Here is a 21805-nt window from a genome sequence, read left to right on the forward strand (position 1 = left end):
ATTAAACAGTTATCCTGTCAACAAGCTATCGCACCCATTAAAGCTTATCAAATAGGAAAAATACATAACACGTGTTTTGTTGCGGGCGACATAGCAGCTATGGTGTGTCTATGTATTCATAACCGAGTCTATGTTTTAATGCTAGTTTTGGTTTGTATAATAAAATTAGCAATGTTTCTTTCTATCGCAAATAGACTCGGAAAATGAGGGCTATCGTTTTTATACATAACAGTAAGTGGCATGTGACAGACAGGACCTTACTACCAAACTGCTTAACAATTTCAGTTTTTTTTTAAACATATTTGTTTTTGAGAAATGTAGAGATTCACCTAGTAAATTATACACAATAGTAATAATTTGGACTACAATGTTACTAATTCATGCTGTTTTGATTTGTGTATCGATATTTTTTAAATTAAAAAATATTTTAAGACAGACACCGGTGAGTGGATCGCTGAATCATGCAAAACAACTGATGATAAAATTACAACGTCCCGCATCCGGCAAAAATGTATAACTGGTTGGAGGGAATATGTTCAGATGATTAATTAAAAGTTAGGTTTTATTGTATCGGAAACAATGTAGCATACCATTACAATGAAGTGACTAATATTTGCTAGAGCAAAGGTTCCTTCCTGAATTATTGTTTCTCATGGCCGGGCCATAATTTTCTAACAAAACCATAAGTTTTCTAATATTGGACAAAATAACGAAAATTTAATCTATACTAATATTATAAAGCTGAAGAGTTTGTTTGTTTGTTTACTTGAACGCGCTAATCTCAGGAACTACCGGTCCGATTTGAAAAATTCTTTCAGTGTTAGATAGCCCATTTATTGAGGAAGGCTTATAGGCTATGAACTATAAACCATCACACTACGAGTAATAGGTGCAGAGCAAAAATGAAAAATTTTGCGAAAACGGATTTTCACGCGTACGAAGTCGCGGGCACAGCTAGTAATTTTATAAAACTTAAAGTTGAAAGATATGTTCTATAGCTATGGTCTATGGGGTTTTCAAATATATAAAGTGTGCACATTAAAAAAAAATGAAATCCCCATAGAACATTTAACTATTTGTAAGACTCTTTTATGAATATTCCTATAACCGTCTATTTATTCCTATTATTATCGCAAACTTTGACGTCATTAGTGCAGCAACACTATTCAATTATAAATGCATAACCCACAATAGGTTATTTTAATTATATTCGGTTTTAATTTCAATAATTGCAGTTCCCTTAGAACATTTTCAAAATGATGACCATGTAGGTAGTATACTCGTACATATAAGTTTATCCTTCAGTTGTCTCTATTTTCGCTCGTTTCAGCCTAAAGACGTCCACTGCTGGACAAAGGCCTCCCCCAAGGATTTCCACAAAGACCGGTCGCATCCAGGCACCTCTCGCGACCTTCACCAGATCGTCGGTCCACCTAGTGGGAGGTCTGCCCGCTATGTCTTCCGGCTCGTGGTCGCCACTCAAGAACTTTGTCTCTATTTATTTACTCTAGTAAATTAGAAAGGGTCGTGTCTCTTCAGCGGATACTAATCTGATGATGATGACGTGTACCTACTTATGAGATTGTAGTTAAAAAAATATTTGCTAACCGGAAATTCCTGTTAAGTTACAAAATAGTACAAAGTAATATTTTCTCCTTTGTCCAATTTATGTCTAATTCCATATTGTAGTCACGCTTAGATTTTAAGTCTAGTCTATAAATTATCGTCACATTTTAATTCAGGTCTCATACGCAACGCGCAAATTCAAATTTCGCTAATCGTTTTAGTGTATGCTAATGATTGTGGGTCGTAAAACTCCCGCAAACAAGCGTTGCGGCCATAAGCCCGCCTTGTGAGGATCGATTTCGCATAACGGATCGATTGCTTAGCGATCGTCTGTCCGAGTAAATCCGTAAGAGATATAATGCTACGGTTGTGCTGCACTTTTTGAAAGGAAGTCGTGCTTAGGGTTGCTATTTTCAGGAATTAAGTCTGACTCATTCAAATATCATTTACTTTGATAATTTACATCATGAAAATCCAAGAAAGGTTCAAAGTAACTTAGTTACCATCATATCGGGATATATCAGCTGGTGCTGAGAAGCCAATGCAATGGGACCCCACTCTGCAATATGTTGTGACCCACGATGAGAAGGCCACGACACTGGTTTTACTTGGCCATGGGAACATAATTCCTTGGATCGAGAGTAGAGTCCCTTTTTGCTGGATCCAGCTGAAGTCACGGGGAATGCGATTGAGATCGCACATTTTTAGTTGTAGCCAAACGTAAATAGGCTTTTAAAAAGCGCTTTTATATGTCCCATCCAGTATAATATTAACTCTACCACTGCTCAGGACAATGCTGGCCCAGTGCTGATAAGATACAGTACAAGAAGCTCAGTGGCAAAAGATACAGAAGTCAGACCGTAATTTAAAGTCAATAACACGAAAAGGCATCTCTTTATTATGAATAATATAATTAAAAATAAAAACTTTATAAACACCACCCAAAATAAGAAAATAAGAATATACAAAAGATGAAGAAGTCAGTAATTTGTATGGGTTTTTTACTATAATAATTGTTTCCAGTGGCATCCCTCGTGCATTTCAAGAGTGCCGCGGCGCCGGGAAACGCGGCAATAAAAGACATGCAAAATGTCATTGTACGCAAACGACTCGATGCGCCTGCGCTGAAACCCAATCGCGGCACGTATCAGGGCTAGTACTACGAAACGCTGTTTACGTAGTATCGACTCTATCTGTCACTGTCGCTCATGCTGGCTTCTCGCTGTGCGTGAGAGGGATGGTACTATTCGAAACTTCAGATTAACCCCCCAGAGTAACCCCCCAGTTCAAGAGTTTGCATGCGAAACGCAGTTCAAGGCGCATTCACGCGAGTCGATGCCGATATATGAGAACAACGTTGTTGTATGTGAAAACAGAAGAAGTGTTCTTACGCGGTACCTCACACTTTTATCATAGATCATTTCAATATTGCACATCCTACAAACTATATTATGCTAATGAAATGGACTTTGATCCGGGCTCTTTGTAAAATATATACTTACGGTAACTAGTACGGAACGTCTGTGTCAGGAGTCACAGGGCTTAAACTCATTATTAGTGTATGATACTATCATACTACTACGACAGTCATTTAAAATTTAAAGTATTAACTAATATTATAAAGCTGAAGAGCTTGTTTACTTGAACGGCTAATCTCAGGAAAATTAGCGATCCGATTTGAACAATTAATTTTGTGGTGGGTTTCCCATTTATTGAGGAAGACTTTAGGCTATAATAATCAAACTTCCGAAGTTCAATAAACTGTGCTGTGAGCACATTATTAGGTTCGTTCGTTCGTTCGTTCGTTTCAGCCAAATGACGTCCACTGCTGGACAAAGGCCTCCCCCAAGGTTTTCCACAATGAACGGTCCTGCGCTGCCCGCATCCAGGCTCTTCCCGCGACCTTTACCAGATCGTCGGTCCACCTAGTAGGAGGCCTGCCCACGCTACGTCTTCCAGCCCGTGGTCGCCACTCGAGAACTTTCCTGCCCCAACGGCCATCGTCATCGTCACATTATTAGGTACTTTAACTAAAATCACAAAAGTGCCGAAGACAGAAAAACATACAGCCAATAGGCGAGTAATGAAAAACGGGAAATATTGTTGAAACTACATATATTCATGCGCACGAAGTCGCAGTCACAGCTAGTGCCAAATAAAATAATCATTACCAGTTTCATTTCGAAATTCAGGGCACATTCAATCTAAATAACATTCAAGATGTTTGTAATTTTTATGTTCAGTTTTATTTCATAAATAATGGTTTTCTTATTTATTGATTAAATGACCATAAGTCCTGTATTTAACGTCCTGTTTTTCCTGTTAAGATAAGATGTGGCCAATGCCAAATATAGAGACATTTGTTCAGTATCATGACACATAACATCGAATATAATATGAAAAATGCGCTCGGTTTGACGACCGCGATGCATGTTGGCCACACTCGCAAACATTGGCCGCAGTTGATTTGCGAGTTTGTGTATTTGACAAAATCCATTCGCTGTAGTAGCACGGCCGGTGCGCAAGCGACCCCGGTCAGTTTGCGTTTCGGTGGTTTGGTGTTGTTGACGGATCGACAAAGTGGGAAATGATCTTGGTGATAACGAGTGATATCTTGTGAAAAGTGAAGTGATATTTTTGTCTATCGGAAACAAAACAGAAAAGGACAATTTGGATCCACTTAATTTTAAAACTGAACTTTAACTTTACTCGTAGTAGTAAATTGATGTCCTTCAGTCTACGCTTATGCTTAATTATCTTAAAAGACTTCCTATTTTTAGAGAATTGATAACACATTAGGTATCAGTCTTTAGATTAAAAATAATAACATAACCTCAATTTAACTGATAAGTTTTTATTATTGAAGTTTAAGTTCAAAATTGCATTGGTGAATTTTAAACATCATAATATTTAACTAAGTATTATTTGTATTTGTATTTTGTATTAAACAGCCTATACATAGATGATTATGTTTAATGCTTAACTGAGACGATACTATTTAAGTATATGTTATGTATGATAGATTATTCAAGCTATAATCACTGATATGGTTTATAGTTGTGTTAAATGCGATTTGGAACAAAAATGTGACGATGATGTGTATGTGTGCTCACGATACTGTACAGAATACAATAATATAATATTTTGAAACAACCCAAATTATTTCACATGTAGAGGCAATAAACAACTGAAATAATATTTCGTTGATAACGTATCGTCACAGCTCCATGACCGTTTTAATGAATCGCCTTTATCGCTTCAGAGGTCCAGTGGTTAGAGGTGGGCTCTATTGATCCGAAGGACCTGGGTTCTATTCCTGGGCGAAACAAAGTGAATTTTATTGTTCAAAGTTTGGTTATGGTAGGTTGGAGAAACTGGGGACACTTGATCCCCCTTTTGTTTTTTAGCCATTATTTCGTAAATATTGATCCAATTTGAAAAATCTTGGTACTGAAATAGGTTCAGCCAATTAAATTCCACGTACTGGAATTTAATTGGCTGTACTAAGTATAATAGCTATTTAGTAGTATATTTTTCACACGAAGGAAAATCATTAAAATGCTTTTTTCAATTTTGAACTGACTTTTTGCTATTTCCTGGCGTAATTTTATTAATTATTATTATAAACATTAGTATAGAAATACTTTGTTTTGACCGCAACTACAATTGAGTGGTTTAATATGACCCAAATCAACATTGTTTATTGTGCGCTTCTAGATCTAAAAACACTGTCGTAGAATCTAAACTATTAAGAACAAGTTTTTAACATAAATGCATATGAACTTTAATACCTTTACCATGAAAAGACACGAGTTCCCATAAAAAAATACTCCATGTATCCATTTATACCAAAACACTTTAGAGATAGGTTACTAGAGAGAAGGGTTACTCCTAACGCAACAAATTAATCTTACTTATCAATGAATTTCGTTTCTGCGTACAAAGACAATGCATTAATTTTATAAATATATTTGAATCGTGTGGATTGTTTCAAATTGCTGCTCAATATAAAGACTTATTGTAATGTGGTTGTGGGAACATTGCAGGAAATGATAACATATCTACGCTCCAATACATTCTAGCGAACAGTAGCAAACTGGACATGGAGGCTACTGCAGTCTATTATTAATTAATTACATGAATACACGTGTTTATATTTATTTATTTCGGACTTATAAAATAACACTATGAAGTTAAATGTGGTGGTACTTTTAATCATGTGCTGTGTTGTGCCAGTGTTGAGTGACAAACTGAAGAAAGGTGACCCGCACACTTGTCAGGAGAACTTGGTGTAAGTTTAAGAAATTCGACACACGGCTTGAAAGTATTTTGAAATAACTTCTTTGTGCTTTCATTCTAATACTCGTAATAGAAGGACGGATTTAACTTGATCATCTTTATCAGATCATTTTCTCAGAGGCAAACGCAAGTTATACTTCCCACGCCAATCGGGTTGGGGATCTAGGGATGATGTTCAAATATTTTTTTTAATCGATCGACAGTTTAAAGGCTAAATTCGACTTCTAAGAATATGTTTTTATTATTATAAAATATCTCGTATTTGGTGAGAGATTTTTTCTGTATGAAGAATTTCTGTTCAAGATCACTTACTTAGAATGTCAATTTAAAATACTTATTAATAATATTTATTATTATAGCGAGTAGTCATGCTCATGTTAACAGTTTAAAACAACTAACTACATTTTTCACGCGTAAACTACTGAACGCATTTTGATTAAGTTAATTGGCCGATTTACAACGAAAGGTGTCAAGAAGGTAATACGTTCTTTCAGTGACACACTGAATTACAGCCTTCAGGGAAGTGAAGACATGAGCCACAACTATCAGTAATAAAATTAAATATCATAAGAAGTGAGAGAATTCAACACTCGTGGGTTCTCTTTCGACCTGAGGATTCGGTTCCCCAGTAGAGGTTGTTTGGTTAGGACACAATAAAGCTGATTATTTCATGAGACTGCATTGGATATTGAAGCGAACTCTGTTTTGGTGGACATTTCGAAACTGACATAACTAAGGCTGGATTGCACCACCTAACTTTAACGATAACCGGTACATTTTGTATGGAGTTTGACAGATTTTTAACTTTTGTCAGAGTTAAAGTAAGATGGTGCATCCCAGCCTTAGTGTTCGACGTCCACTGCTGGACAAAAGCCTCTCCCAAGGATTTCCACAACTTACTACTTATAACAATAAAAAACTTAAAGCTGCGTCATTTCAAATTAATTAAATAAATAAAAAATGTATTTATTGCCTTCGAACGAATAAACAATTAACGTTTTGTTCTTTACAGTGACTTAGTTCCCAAGAAAGTGCAATATAAATGCGGCCCGAGAAAGATATGTACTACAATGAAAAAAGAGGTAATAGTCACTTTTTCCTCCAATTTCATACAAGAAGTACTTCTTCTTCTTCTTCTCCTCTATGGCTACTGTGTTTCCACGTTTGATACACAAGAAGTAAGAAACGTATAATTTTCGTAATCTTTTAACTGTATTTTTTGTAATGTTTTCAGAAAGTGACAAAAACATCGTATATTTGCTGCGACGGATGGACCTACCTTGATGGCAAATGTGTTGCTAAATGTGATCAGGTATGCCTCAACGCGCAGTGCACGGATACCAACAAATGCACCTGTGACTCCGGCTTTGTGCCTCTCAACGAGACCCTCTGCGTCCCTCCGTGCCCTCCCGACCAGTACAACGACCTCTCAGTCCCAGAATTCCCATGCAGGTCCAAATGCACTCAACCTTGCTCTAACGGCACCTGCGTAGACTTCAACAAATGCTCATGCAATTCCGGCTTTAAACAAAAAGACCAGTTTACCTGTGAGCCTAAATGTGGTGCATGTGAACATGGCGTTTGTGAAGCACCTGAGTATGAATGCACCTGCTTATCAGGATATGAAAAAGGTGAAGATGGACGCTGCGAACCGATATGTGAAGGCTGTGAACAAGGAAAATGTGTTGCTCCTAACGACTGTCAGTGTCATGACGGATATAGACGAGAAAATAATAAATGTGAGCCTGTATGCCACAACTGCGAACATGGAAGTTGCAAAGCTCCCAACGACTGCCAGTGCCATGACGGATATAGAAAAGAAAATAACACATGCGAGCCTATATGCTATGACTGCGAACATGGCAGATGCGTGGCTCCCAGCGATTGTCAGTGTAATGACGGATATAGGCGAGAAGAAAACAAATGTAAACCAGTATGTGATGACTGTGAATATGGAAAATGCGTAGCTCCCAACGATTGTAAGTGTCAGACCGGGTACAGACGAAAAAACAACAAATGCGAACCCGTCTGTGATGAAACGTGCCAGAATGGTCTTTGCACGGCACCTAATGAATGCACATGCAAGCGTAATCACTCTCACGATGCAACAAACAAATTCAAATGTAACCCCATTTGCGATAATGCGTGTGTGAACTCTACTTGCATTGCTCCTAATACGTGCATGTGCATCGACGGGTTTGAATCTTCTGGCAACAATTGGACCTGTCGACCGAGCTGCAAGTCTTGCGACAATGGACAATGTTTGGCACCCAACGAGTGTGTATGTAACAAAGGATATGAAAAAAATGATAAAGATACATGTGTTCCTGTTTGCAAATTACCATGCACTCACGGGGTTTGCACACAACCAGATTTATGTGTATGCAATCCGGGATACAAGATGGATGATATCTCGAAGACTTGTAAGCCAACCTGCGACCAAAGTTGTGTGAATGGCACTTGCGTTGCGGTTAACGAATGCGAATGTTTTTCTGGCTACGAGAAGACCGACGTCGGAAACATTTGCAAGCCAATCTGCGCACACACTTCTTGTGTGAACGGAGATTGCGTTGCGCCCGATGTTTGTCAGTGTCGCGACGGATATGAGTTCGTTAATGGAACATGTGGGCCTGTGCCGTTGTGAGTATATTACTTTTCACTTCTTAGATAACAAAAAAAAAGATCGCTTACCTATCTGTTTACATTAAAGGAACCTTAATGCACCTGCGCTACAACTCCTGTGTGACTCTGTAGTAGGTCCTGGCTACACAGGAGTTGCAGCGGTGGGAACGAGAGGTGGGAATAGTCCCGTTACATCTATTTGGTTGACAGCTTGTCACAGTGAATTTTTTGAATTATTTTTACCCAAAAAATTACTCACTGTGTGAAGTATAGGAAACTACGAGGACAGTAAATGGACACAAATCTACAATACTACGTCTCAACGAGTGTTCATACTGATTCCAGGATGAACTGCAAGGACTGCGAGGGATTGTGCAAGGACGGCGTCTGCGCGTGTCCCAACGGCTCTCTGTGCCACCAGGCCGAGTCCGCTTCTACTGACGTGGAGTCTACCCCTACGTGAGTTTGTATTTTCTGTAGTACCTTAGATTAATAACGCCTAGATGGATAGTCTTCCTTCATACAGGCGCTTCATCTTAAATGAGGCAAAAATCATACTATTAGATTAGAATAATTAACAACAGTGTTGTAACAGTGCCGAAATATCGAATGCTCGTAAATTAAAAGGAACATGGCAATCCCGTAAATAATAATTATTCTAATGTTAATGACCATGAAAGTTGAAATCAAACATCTATGTCATATTCACTAGTGTTTGACTTTGAATGTAGATCCACAGTGGTAGAGGTCCCGTTTGGTCTTTGACTTTAACAACTGTCAGAATGTATGGAAGAACTAAGCCAGCCGTTTTGTTTGAAATGCGTCACTTTTATTTATTTATCAAAGATGCAAAACAGATTACAATTAAGATTTCACAAAAAAATTATATAGCACGTAAACTTATGGGCAAAAACCTAAAACTCGGTTTCTAGGTGTTATAACTAATTCTATGGCCGATGCAACTCGGTTCAACATTGATTTTGCGTTTAACTTTTGCGTAGCAGAATAAATAGGTACTGGATTTGTAACACAACTAAATTTTTGAGTAAATATTAAAATTTCTTTTATATTTATTACTAATCCGTCGGGCTATGTCAGCGACTTTGGTTCGTTTACGGATCTCCTCATTTCTGATTCGATCTCGCAAAGAAACACCAAGCATAGCCCTCTCCATAGCACGCTGTGCAACTTTGAGCTTCTGTATAAGGCCTATAGTGAGAGGCCAGAGCGTGGGACGTCCACCTACAAGGTGGACCGACGACATCGTAAAGGTAGCAGGGAAGCGCTGGACGCAGACCGCTGCCAATCGATCAACATGGAAAGCATTGGGGGAGGCCTATGTTCAGCAGTGGACGTCCTATGGCTGAAATGATGATGATGATGATTTATTACTAAGTCATTTTATATTCTTTTAAAAAATCGTAATAAATAATGTTCTGAAGTTTTTTTTATGCATAACATTTTAACGGCACATTACGTTCTCCTACCTTATTATGGACGTGAAGAAGGTTCTTTCCCCACTGAATAGACGACGTCAAGAAGAGAGTTGGCATTTACTGGATAAAAAATCGGAAGATCGTGTTTTTTGATGGTCCTTGAGCAAGTAATAATCATTATTTTGTCCTTGCTTCAAACTTTTATCGACCGCAGGCCGATAGACCCAGCAGTTGTTTTATATCGACTGAATGATAATGATGTTAAATGTATAAGGTCGCGCAACCAGTGTTGAGGCCATTATAACATAAGCAAAGATTAGTATCTTATACGCTGTCTGTTTCTGTCTCGCTTGCAGACATTTACGAGAGCTTGGTAGCTAGTATATTTGATTTTTTTTAAATTTATTTTACAACTAAAAGACAGTTACATTGGGACAATTACATTTAGATAGCTTTAAAAACCACTAGGGTTTGATCTAAAGCTAATGAGTTTGCAGTGGGTACATTCACAATTTCACATACAGTTACATAATACAGCATTTGAAATGTGTTTTTTGTGTTCTGTATTCAAATATTATTCCGTACGTGTTCGCCTCAACTTTTGTTGAGCGATCTATAATGACTGTGTGACGTCACAGGTTAGCTGGTCTGCAGTTGACGTGGGCGCTGGGAGGGGCGGTGGGGATCCTGCTCGTCGTCATCATGATGGTGGTCATGGCTCGGATCTGGCGCCAGAGGCAAAGATACGACAAGAAGAATCCAGACAAACGTAAGAACTGCATTGTTAATGAGGGCTATCGTTTTTATACTTAACAGTTGGCACCCCTGGCGATTGACAGGACCCTACTCTACAGTGGCGCCATCTTGATGAGTGCAAATGCGATAGTCCTCCTACCACTTTAGCACTCACCAGTTGGTGCCACTGTCTTCGCTACTAGCAAGTGACAGGACCTTACTCTACAGTAGCGCAAACTGGTGAGCGCTAAAACGATAGCCCTCATTACACCATCATAGTAAATTGAAAATGGCAGATGAATCAAATAAACTAAGACAAGCCGCCTCCGGCTTTATAACCGGCTCTGTGATCTAGTGGTAAGACCACCTGCTTTAGACGCAGAGGTCCCGGGTTCGATTCCCAGTGGGAGCATATTTTTCTGTTCGGTTTGGTTGGTGGTGGGCTTGTTCTAAGTCCGCCTGGCTAGCTACCACCATCTTACCTAAGTCTGTCGCCATAACAACAATGTCAACAGCATTGTTGTGTTCCGGCAGTAGAGGTAAGATAGCCAGTTCCTCTGTGGTTGAGGATTCCGGGTGAAGCTCGTTTCCACCTTCGGCCTGATATTCACTTACCATCAGGTGAGATACAGGCCAAAAGCTTCCTCGTTGTGGATAAAAAAAAGCCCAAAATATGAACAGTACTTAGTTTATAGTGACATTTACATAATAAACGTCACTTTCAACAAGTGTTCAACGAGCGAATAACTTTTATTAGTAAAGAGGTTAGAATTGAGCCAACATCATTAATTGACCAGGACAAATTGCTTCTTATTTCCCAGATGATGCAGCCTATGGAAGCGTTCTGTATCCTCTTGCCAACACCTTGGTACCTCGGGATCCGACCGACGTGGATCCTGACTACGATGACGTGGAGCTGAACAAGCAGACCGATGTGGGTCTTCTAGGGCATATACCCACGGAAGACTGTGTCGAGAGGATATGATGACCTTGTCAACCTTTTCCCTACGGGAGGCGCCTATTGATGCCAAGTCAAAAGTCACTTCTCAAAATACGGGTGGCATCTATCGTTGTTTGGCAAAGCCAAAATCACGGTTCACGACAAAAATGAGCATGTAATTATGAAACTACATTAGTTGCAGAATTATATTTCAAATTTCAATACCGTAAGGCCCAGAACAGACGGTGAAACGCAACTGAAACGAAACTGCAACTGCTAGTTACTTTTGAGTTGTATCTAAGTTTCTGCCATAGCGTCCGTTGAGAGACCACACATGACGCGACCAGTTTGAAACTTTCAGTTTCATTCATCAGACTCATCAGAAAGTTGCAGTTTCGTTGCAGTTGCGTTTCACCGTCTGTTCTGGGCCTTAGTTGCGTACTTTTTAAAATATCTTGATGAAGTGAAGCAAAAATATTGACAGCATAAAATACCCCGTATTGAGAGGCGCACTTTGGTTTACAAGAGCCCGTAGGAAAAGGGTTACTGACTATTATTGAGAATGGCTCCAGTGTGAGTTTAGGAACTCTTAGGTAACACGGAGAACGTAAGCGGTAGTCATATTGTCACTGTTGATATCAACTACTGAAACTCCTGTGTAGATCATATCTATAAGTAGTGAGGTTTCAGTAGCATGTGAAGTTTTATGTAGAATGTAATTTATTTTTATAATGGAATGTAATTAAATTTTCAGACTGCAACATAGCTGTAAAATACGCAGTGATGTTATTACACCCAGAGTACAACGTAAATGCAGTAGAGGCTCAATTTTATTCACCAAAGTTTTAAACGAACGTACAAAAGAAGCTTAAAAGCTTTTGTATCTCATAAATGTATATTAAACGCCTATTATTTACAGTATTGTTAGTTTAATTGGTCAATAATAAAATGATTTGTTCGTCGCTTCTGTAGTAGCATACAAAATATACAGCAATTTTAATGTTGAACGTAAGATATGTACAAAAAGTTACTAAAATGTTACATAAATGTAGGTACAGTGAATCTCACTTGCGATCTTAGTCTTGTAAAATAAATACATATATTTATTAACTAACAAACAAAACGTAGAAGTATGTTTGTCATTAAAATATGACTTAAAATTGTATTATAGGAGACAATTAAGAATAATAAAATGTATTAGGTTTAATTATTGCACTATGTAAATTAAAAAAATGATGGCATTCTTTGAATGTTTTAGGCTGAGTTGCACCACCTAACTTTAACGGAAAGTATAACGATAACCGGTGCTTTTTGTACGAAGTATGACAGATTTTTGACGTTTGTTAAAGTAAGATGGTGCAACCCAACCTTAACTTTCGTTATCTCATCGATAGAATCAAAATTTTCTTCTTTGTATGTACTTAGCAGGTGGTTTTAAAATTGAATTCGAATATAACATTGAGTAAAAGACAAATATTGCATTGTTTTGTGCCATATTCATTTAGATTATATCACTTTAATGCCAAAGGTATGTTAAACTTTAGCTCGGTACCAAAAGGTCTATGCTCGGAGTTTCCCTGCGTGATCGAATTAGAAATGAGGAGATCCGCAGGAGAACCAAAGTGACTGACATACCCCGTAGAATCACAAGTGCCAGTGGGCGGGGCACATAGCTCGTAGAGCTGATGGCCGCTGAGGTAGAAAAGTTCTCGAGTGCCGACCACGAGCCGGAAGACGTAGTGTGGGCAGAGGTCTCCCATTAGGTGGACCGACGATCTGGTGAAGGTCCCAGGAGTTGCTTGGATGCGGGCGGCGCAGGACCGGTCTTTGTGGAAAACCTTGGGGAAAGCCTTTGTCGGCAGTGGACGTCTTTCGGCTGAAGCGAACCAAAAAGGTCTAAAGATTTATCCTAGTTTAATCTAAAAATCACAAAAGGCCTGTGGTCTATGTGAAGTGTAAGACCTAGAATTAGCAGATGCTGTTTTCTTCAAGTATGACGAATTCTCTTTATCTGTGGAATTACTCGCCCAAAATTTGTGGTTGAACTACGTCGGGGTAACTTTGACTTTAGTATGGTATTATTAACAGCTTTTAGTCTTTCTTTTTTTGTATTGCACATTGGAAAAAAATACCTTGTTTTTCCTATGACGTAATAATGTGAAAACATCCAAACTCTTTGTAAATAATAATCACACACAAGCATTATTGTAATAATCGACATTAAAATTAGTCGTTAAAACTTGCAAACGCAGTTGTGAAATTAATAAATAATTATAAATGTTTTATAGGTTTATCTTTTAGATGTAGGTTTATCTTTTCAATGTAACGAAACTGAGTGAAACTTGTTTCAAGTCCGTATCACAGAACAGGGCTCAAAACTCGATTCAACCTTAATCTCTTTCCCACTGGGCACGTGCCCAGGCTCACGCTGACGCACGCTGACCGTCAGCGCTGACAGCCGAAATGTATGAAGCGTCGGCGCCGAGCGATCAGCGTCACTCAGGAACGTTCCCTTCAATTACATACATATTGATCTGTCAACGCCAACGATCAGCGAGCGGTCAGCGCGATTCTAAAATCCGCCTTCATTCCAAATGAGAAGGGCCTCTCTTGGTCCTCTTGGCCCAGGGCCCCTACTAGATTAAAGACGGCCCTGTGATCACGTCAAGAGTTTTGCAAACGGTAGTGTCAAGCTTTCAATGCATTATAATCATCACCACATCGCGCTTATTTCATAGTACTTTAGGTAAGAAATCGATTGTGATTATTGACAATTCTCATAATTTATTTGTCTAAAAACTACTTTTCCGTATGTACCTACTATAGTATTAAAAAAATATTTTAACCTGAAATCTGTTTTTTAATTACAATTTCCAACTCTAGGGATACTCATTAGTTAATACTTGAATCTTGAACTTTTGTTATGCTGAAAAGGTGACTCTAATCGAATTGAAAAATAATATCGAAAGAATAAGGGGCAGGCCACCCACTAGGTGGACCGACGATCTGGTGGAGATTGCGGGATGTATCTGGATGATGTAGCGCAGGGCCGTTCGTTGTGGACATCCTTGGGGAGGCCTTTGTCCAGCAGTGGACGTCATTTGGTTGGAACGAACGAAATAATAATAAAATGGTGGAATGTCGGTGATATGAGTTATCAGTTGAATGACTGTTCGAAGAATGACTCATGTGAAACAGCCTGCCAATTTTCAGATAAAAGTAACCCTAACTAAATATATCCCTTCATGTTGTTAAAGAAGATTCACGGAAAGACAAAAAGAGGATACGTCAATTAAAGCTTTAAAGGAAGTAAACTTTTATAAATTCTTCTAGAATGAACGAGATTGAGCAATTTCTGAAAATCGACCACAGCACATCGCAGTTCCTTCACGGAATCATCCTACTAATATTATAAATGCGAAAGTTTGGATGTCTGGATGTTTGTTACTCTTTCTCGCAAAAACTATTGAACGGATTTTGATGAAACTTTACAGTATTATTGTTTATAACCCAGAATAACATAATATAGGCTATAATTTATGACGACAGGTGACAAACGAAATTTCACGCGGGTGAAGCCGCGGGTAAAAGCCAAGTATACATAAATTTCACGAATTCAAACTCGATCCGTCTCCCATTTATGACCGTTCCTTTGTTGAAGTAAATCATGAGCATTTCTGCATGTAACGTATTCTTATTAATTGATATTGGTAAAAACTTTATGAATTTCATCCATGAAGCACTGTAATAAGTATACACTTTTTGTGCTTTCTGTGATTCAACTCGGACGCAGCCAACCCATTTTACCCGACCATAAACAACGAAGATGGAAGGGGAATTATTTTAATTAGTGTCCATAGAGCCTAGATAACTCGGCATATCAATATCATCCTACACATGAATATATCGCGCCAATAGGAACTGGTAATTTTGTGAATATAGTATGATAAAAAAATGGACTGGAACGAGGTTAAACGACTGAACATCCTCATTTATTCAGATTACTGGATATATGACAAGTCGGTATCAATGCTACGTCAGCATTGCTTGTCACAAATATTGCCAGGTTTATTTGGCGCTGGTTGTACATCCGTAGAGCGCTGATACTTACCTACTCTATTTGCTCTTGCGCATTTTTTCGGAGCTTCAGACTAGAGTGTGTCTTGCCATGTGGAAGTTTGTTGTGCTTGGGCTGGTGCTGGTGATATGCCAAGTGGAATCACGAGTTGGTGTGTGTCAAACTGTGAAGACGTGAGTGTTTTTTTTATTTGTAATAGAGTAGTGCTAAATTTGGGGTGTTTGCTCATTAATAACAATTGGAATATCAAAAAGAACCTAGGAGACAGTTTAAAATCAATAATTTTACATGAAGGAGCTAAAGTTGATTGTGATAATGTGTTGTAACTAATCTGGTGAAAACTTAGATCAAGACAAATAATTTTTAAATAAATTTTGAATTTAAATAATGATTCTTTCTGTTTTCCACGACAGATACGAAAAGACATATTGGGGTCAGAAATGGGGTAGCTATGTCCAATCCTACGAATCTTGTTGGACGAGTCTGTGGTGCTCCACAAAAACAAGAATAGCTCATGGTTTTAGAGATGCTAAACTGACGGTAGGTAAATATTTTTTTCTATTAGTGGTTAGTAAGCTTATGGATAAACTAGCTACAATCCGATAGAGTTGACTACGCACCTGGTAGCCGTGACGTCACATCGACACTGGTACGGAGGGGGTGAACTCGGGGAGTGCGAGGGAGAGTCGCATTTCAGCGAGGTGCGCAGTTAACTAGATCGGGTTGTACGCCATGACATAAATATCACTTAATCATTAGTTTGTTGCGGAGCTATTTTATAACTAATGATTTTCCTAAGATATTCATAAATTAAATTATGTCAAGCAAGGGTAGGTAATTTTGTTGGAAAGTAACTACATTACATGTAACATAATGTTACATTGTAATGAATAACGTATTTACTTGGATAAGGATTAATACTTATTATGTCTATTAAAGACCTTGGCAAATAATGCAGTAACTTCAGAAGCCAATCTATACCTACTTTTTTTAAATTATTTAATTAAAAGCGTTTTATATTTCTTCTGTAATCATGCATTGCCCTGCTAAATATTTTGAAGATAATGTAATGTATGGAATAGCAATAAAGAATTTAAAATAAATTAAATTGTCCTAAAAAGTAACGCCAATCTGACTGAATATTTAATAATATTAAAAAGGCTACGCTTTTAGATAAACATAACTTGTCACAAGTAAAAGTCGTTAAGAAGTTACTGTAATATAATTATTAAATGTTAGATGTTAGGTTAATAGTCAGTGTCAGTCAGTTTTTCAAATATGTAAAATAATGATATGCTTTTTTCAGAAAGTTGGCTATAAATATGAAGATGTTTGCTGCGATGGTTACACAGGCAATCCCAAGTATGGAGGACCCTGCAGACCTGTATGCAATCCACCCTGCAAAAATGGCTTTTGCGACGCACCGAATACATGCAGATGTAACTTTGGATACAAAATGTCCTTAAGCCTTACGTGTGAACCACAATGTTCCAGGGGATGTTCTCATGGCAAGTGCGTCGGCCCAGAAATGTGCCAATGTGACTTGGGATATAAACTTTCTAAGTCCTTTACCTGCGAACCCCAGTGCTCTAAAGGATGCCCGAATGGAAAATGCATTAGCCCTGAAGTTTGTGAATGTAATGTTGGTTACAGCATGTTGGAAAATATGACTTGTGCCCCTGTGTGCACGAAGGAGTGTCCTTCTAATGGAAAATGTGCCAGCCCTGAAGTGTGCCAATGTGACCTCGGCTACAACATGACAATTGATGGCACTTGCGACCCTCTCTGCTCTGACGGATGTCCTTCTAATGGAAAATGTACTAGCCCTGAAGTTTGCCAATGTGACCTCGGCTACAACATGACAATTGATGGCACTTGCGATCCTCTTTGCTCTGACGGTTGTCCTTCTAATGGAAAATGCACTACCCCTGAAGTTTGCCAATGTGACCTCGGCTACAACATGACAATAAATGGCACTTGCGACCCTCTCTGCTCTGACGGATGCCCTTCTAATGGAAAATGCATTATCCCTGAAGTTTGTGATTGTAATGTTGGTTACAGCATGTCGGAAAATAAGACTTGTGACCCTGTGTGCACTAAGGAGTGTCCTTCGAATGGAAAATGTGTCAGCCCTGAAGTCTGCCAATGTGACCTCGGTTACAACATGACAATTAATGGTACTTGCGACCCTCTCTGCTCTGATGGTTGTCCTTCTAATGGAAAATGCACTAGTCCTGAAGTTTGCCAATGTGACCTCGGCTACAACATGACAATAAATGGCACTTGTGACCCTCTCTGCTCTGACGGATGCCCTCCTAATGGAAAATGTGTCAATCCTGAAGTGTGCCAATGTGACCTCGGCTACAACATGACAATAAATGGCACTTGCGACCCTCTCTGCTCTGACGAATGCCCTTCTAATGGAAAATGCACTAGTCCTGAAGTTTGCCAATGTGACCTCGGCTACAACATGACAATAAATGGCACTTGTGACCCTCTCTGCTCTGACGGATGCCCTCCTAATGGAAAATGTGTCAATCCTGAAGTGTGCCAATGTGACCTCGGCTACAACATGACAATAAATGGCACTTGCGACCCTCTCTGCTCTGACGGATGCCCTTCTAATGGAAAATGCATTATCCCTGAAGTTTGTGATTGTAATGTTGGTTACAGCATGTCGGAAAATAAGACTTGTGACCCTGTGTGCACTAAGGAGTGTCCTTCGAATGGAAAATGTGTCAGCCCTGAAGTCTGCCAATGTGACCTCGGCTACAACATGACAATTGATGGCACTTGCGACCCTCTCTGCTCTGACGGATGTCCTTCTTATGGAAAATGCATTAGCCCTGAAGTTTGTGAATGTAATGTTGGTTATAGCATGTCAAAAAATAAGACTTGTGACCCTGGGTGCACTAAGGAGTGTCCTTCTAATGGAAAATGTGTCAGCCCTGAAGTGTGCCAATGTGACCTCGGTTACAACATGACAATTAATGGCACTTGCGACCCTCTCTGCTCTGATGGTTGTCCTTCTAATGGAAAATGCACTAGCCCTGAAGTTTGCCAATGTGACCTCGGCTACTACATGACAGTAAATGGCACTTGCGACCCTCTCTGTTCTGGCGGATGTCCTTCTAATGGAAAATGTGTCAGTCCTGAAATGTGCCAATGTAATCTGGGATACAAAATGTCGCAAAATGCCACTTGCGATCCTCACTGCTCTCGGAATTGCCCAGAAAATTCTTGGTGTGTAAGTCCAGACGTTTGCCAATGTGAAGTCGGCTACAACATGACAATAAATGGCACTTGCGATCCTCTTTGCTCTGGCGGTTGTCCTTCAAATGGAAAATGCACTAGCCCTGAAGTTTGCCAATGTGACCTCGGCTACAACATGACAATGAATGGCACTTGCGACCCTATCTGTTCTGGCGGATGTCCTTCTAATGGAAAATGTGTCAGTCCTGAAGTGTGCCAATGTAATCTGGGGTACAAAATGTCGCAAAATGCCACTTGCGATCCTCACTGCTCTCGGAATTGCCCAGAAAATTCTTGGTGTATAAGTCCAGACGTTTGCCAATGTGACCTCGGCTACAACATGACAATAAATGGCACTTGCGACCCTCTCTGTTCTGGCGGATGTCCTTCTAATGGAAAATGTGTCAGTCCTGAAGTGTGCCAATGTAATCTGGGATACAAAATGTCGCAAAATGCCACTTGCGATCCTCACTGCTCTCGGAATTGCCCAGAAAATTCTTGGTGTGTAAGTCCAGACGTTTGCCAATGTGAAATCGGCCACAACATGACAATAAATGGCACTTGCGATCCTTTTTGCTCTGGCGGTTGTCCTTCAAATGGAAAATGTACTAGCCCTGAAGCGTGCCAATGTGACCTCGGCTACAACATGACAATGAATGGCACTTGCGACCCTCTCTGTTCTGGTGGATGTCCTTCTAATGGAAAATGTGCCAGTCCTGAAGTATGCCAATGTAATCTGGGGTACAAAATGTCGCAAAATGCCACCTGCGATCCTCACTGCTCACGGAATTGCCCAGAAAATTCTAAATGTGTAAGTCCAGACGTTTGCCAATGTGAAATCGGTTACAACATTACATTTGATGGCACTTGCGACCCTTTTTGTTCTGATGGTTGTCCTTCTAATGGAAAATGCATTAGCCCTGAAGTTTGTGAATGTAATGTAGGTTACAGCATGTCGAAAAATAGGACTTGTGAACCTGTGTGCTCTAAGGGGTGTTCTTCTCATGGAAAATGCGTCAGTCCAGAAATTTGTCAATGTGACCTTGGTTACTATCCTCGCATACCTAAAAATAATATCTGCAAACCTCTTTGTCATACAGGTTGTAGAAATGGATTTTGTGTGAGCACACTCTACTGCATATGTAAGCTTGGCTTTAGAATGTCTTCAAACGGCACATGTGAACCTAATTGCTCTAATGGCTGCCCACACGGAGAATGCGTAGCCCCAGAAACTTGTCAGTGTGATTCCGGATACAAAATAAAAAATAATACCTGTGAGCCCCAATGTTCTTCAGGATGTCTCAATGGTAAATGTGTGAGTCCTGATACTTGTTTATGTGACCCAGGCTACACATATTCGAATAACACATGTCAGCCGGACTGCCCGAATGGTTGTGACCATGGTAAATGTGTTGGCCTTGGTAAATGCCTGTGTGATACTGGATATTTGTATACGTATTCGAATGAGCATATAAACGGTACTTGTAAACCATATTGCAAAATAGAGTGTGGTAATGGGAAGTGCACAGAACCAGACGTTTGTACTTGCGCTCCCGGATACACTGTGGATTTGCAAAACAATATGGAAAATAAAACAGAGGGCCCTCTTTGCATTCCTAAATGTACTAATTGTCAAGGACTTTGTGTCGCTCCAAATCAATGTGATTGCCAGCCTCCATTAATCGCCAAGAACACTACCGCAAATGGTGCCGAGTGTGATGGTTTTGAATCAATATCTGGATTGATTATGTGCAATATGACAATTTGTGTGTTAAATTCAAGCACACATGATGACAATTATGTAACTGAAGTATTTGAATCCTCAGAAGGAATTGATTTGGAAACAACGTTTATGTCATCAATAGTTACAAACAACAAAGACATTGACTTATCAACAGCTACAAACGATGAATTAGAACAAAATGATACAATAATGTATCCTTCTTTTTATACGACCAAAGTAGACATGGACGAGTCATCAACACCAACAGATTATGAAGACTTTACGCAGAGTGAAGTGAATATTACTATCTCTTTCGTAACTACAAAGCTTGCAGAGAAAAGCTATGATAGTAAACTCCAAAATGGTTCTAAAACCAGGTAATTGATTTAATTGAATTATTTTCCATTCAATTGTTGGTCTAATAAAAATACATTTTGTAGATGGATATAGCGGGCTAGGTGTTTAAAAATCTTACGTTTCTATTCTAGGTCCATTCCAGTCTGGGTATACATTGTCGCAGCAGTAATGGCCATACTGATTGTACTACTTATTTTGATGGTCTATCTTAAAAGAAATCTTTTGATGAATTACTTTAAGCGCAGCAAATATGAAGTGAAAGGTAAATGAATTTAAATACACAACTTCATTTTAAACTGTTAAATTAACTTAGTTTTTACATAGTTGCTTTCAAATCAACTTTTTGAAGCCCCGATAGCCGAACGGTGACGGGGTCAGACTGGCCGACTCGTGATTCGGGGAACGCGGGTTCGGTCCCCGCCGCCGCTCGACTATTGTGCTGAGCTCACCCGTGATCGGTCGGGTTGTTTGTGATACTATGAGGTCTGGTTGTTTGTGAATACGGGCATTAATTGTGGTTGCCTATAATTTTCAGTAAACTCAATGTTTCAGATCACCCTGAAGAGTACAGTATTCCAACTATCCAGTTCACAGGAGTGAAGTCGGAGGATGACCGTTCTATGCACTCGAATGAAACGTATGAATGTGTAAATTAATCACTAAATTAATGAATAACACCTTAATAGGTTAAATTGTTACAAACATGTTATCGTATGGATAAAAGATATACACAAAATGTAATATTTAATTAAACCCATTCTTATTAATTATTTCTTTATTCATTGTAGTTGTTCGCG

The 21805-nt window shown here is 39.1% G+C and overlaps 1 protein-coding gene across 1 annotated transcript in view; it reads left to right on the forward strand.

Moving 5' to 3' along the window:
* LOC135074108 (fibrillin-1-like) overlaps positions 1 to 21756 on the forward strand; it is a 32247-nt gene extending 10491 nt beyond the window's left edge. The window contains exons 4-13 of the mRNA XM_063968415.1: positions 6878 to 6947; positions 7100 to 8505; positions 8833 to 8946; positions 10562 to 10692; positions 11480 to 11640; positions 15695 to 15849; positions 16090 to 16216; positions 16983 to 21028; positions 21140 to 21270; positions 21561 to 21756. Coding sequence (XP_063824485.1) covers positions 6878 to 6947; positions 7100 to 8505; positions 8833 to 8946; positions 10562 to 10692; positions 11480 to 11640; positions 15695 to 15849; positions 16090 to 16216; positions 16983 to 21028; positions 21140 to 21270; positions 21561 to 21664 — 6445 coding nt within the window. The 3' untranslated portion in view covers positions 21665 to 21756. The remainder of the gene's footprint in view (positions 1 to 6877; positions 6948 to 7099; positions 8506 to 8832; positions 8947 to 10561; positions 10693 to 11479; positions 11641 to 15694; positions 15850 to 16089; positions 16217 to 16982; positions 21029 to 21139; positions 21271 to 21560) is intronic.
* Positions 21757 to 21805: the final 49 nt, after the last annotated feature.

The sequence above is a fragment of the Ostrinia nubilalis genome, chromosome 8 (genome assembly GCF_963855985.1).
Source record: "Ostrinia nubilalis chromosome 8, ilOstNubi1.1, whole genome shotgun sequence".
NCBI classification, from domain to species: domain Eukaryota; kingdom Metazoa; phylum Arthropoda; class Insecta; order Lepidoptera; family Crambidae; genus Ostrinia; species Ostrinia nubilalis.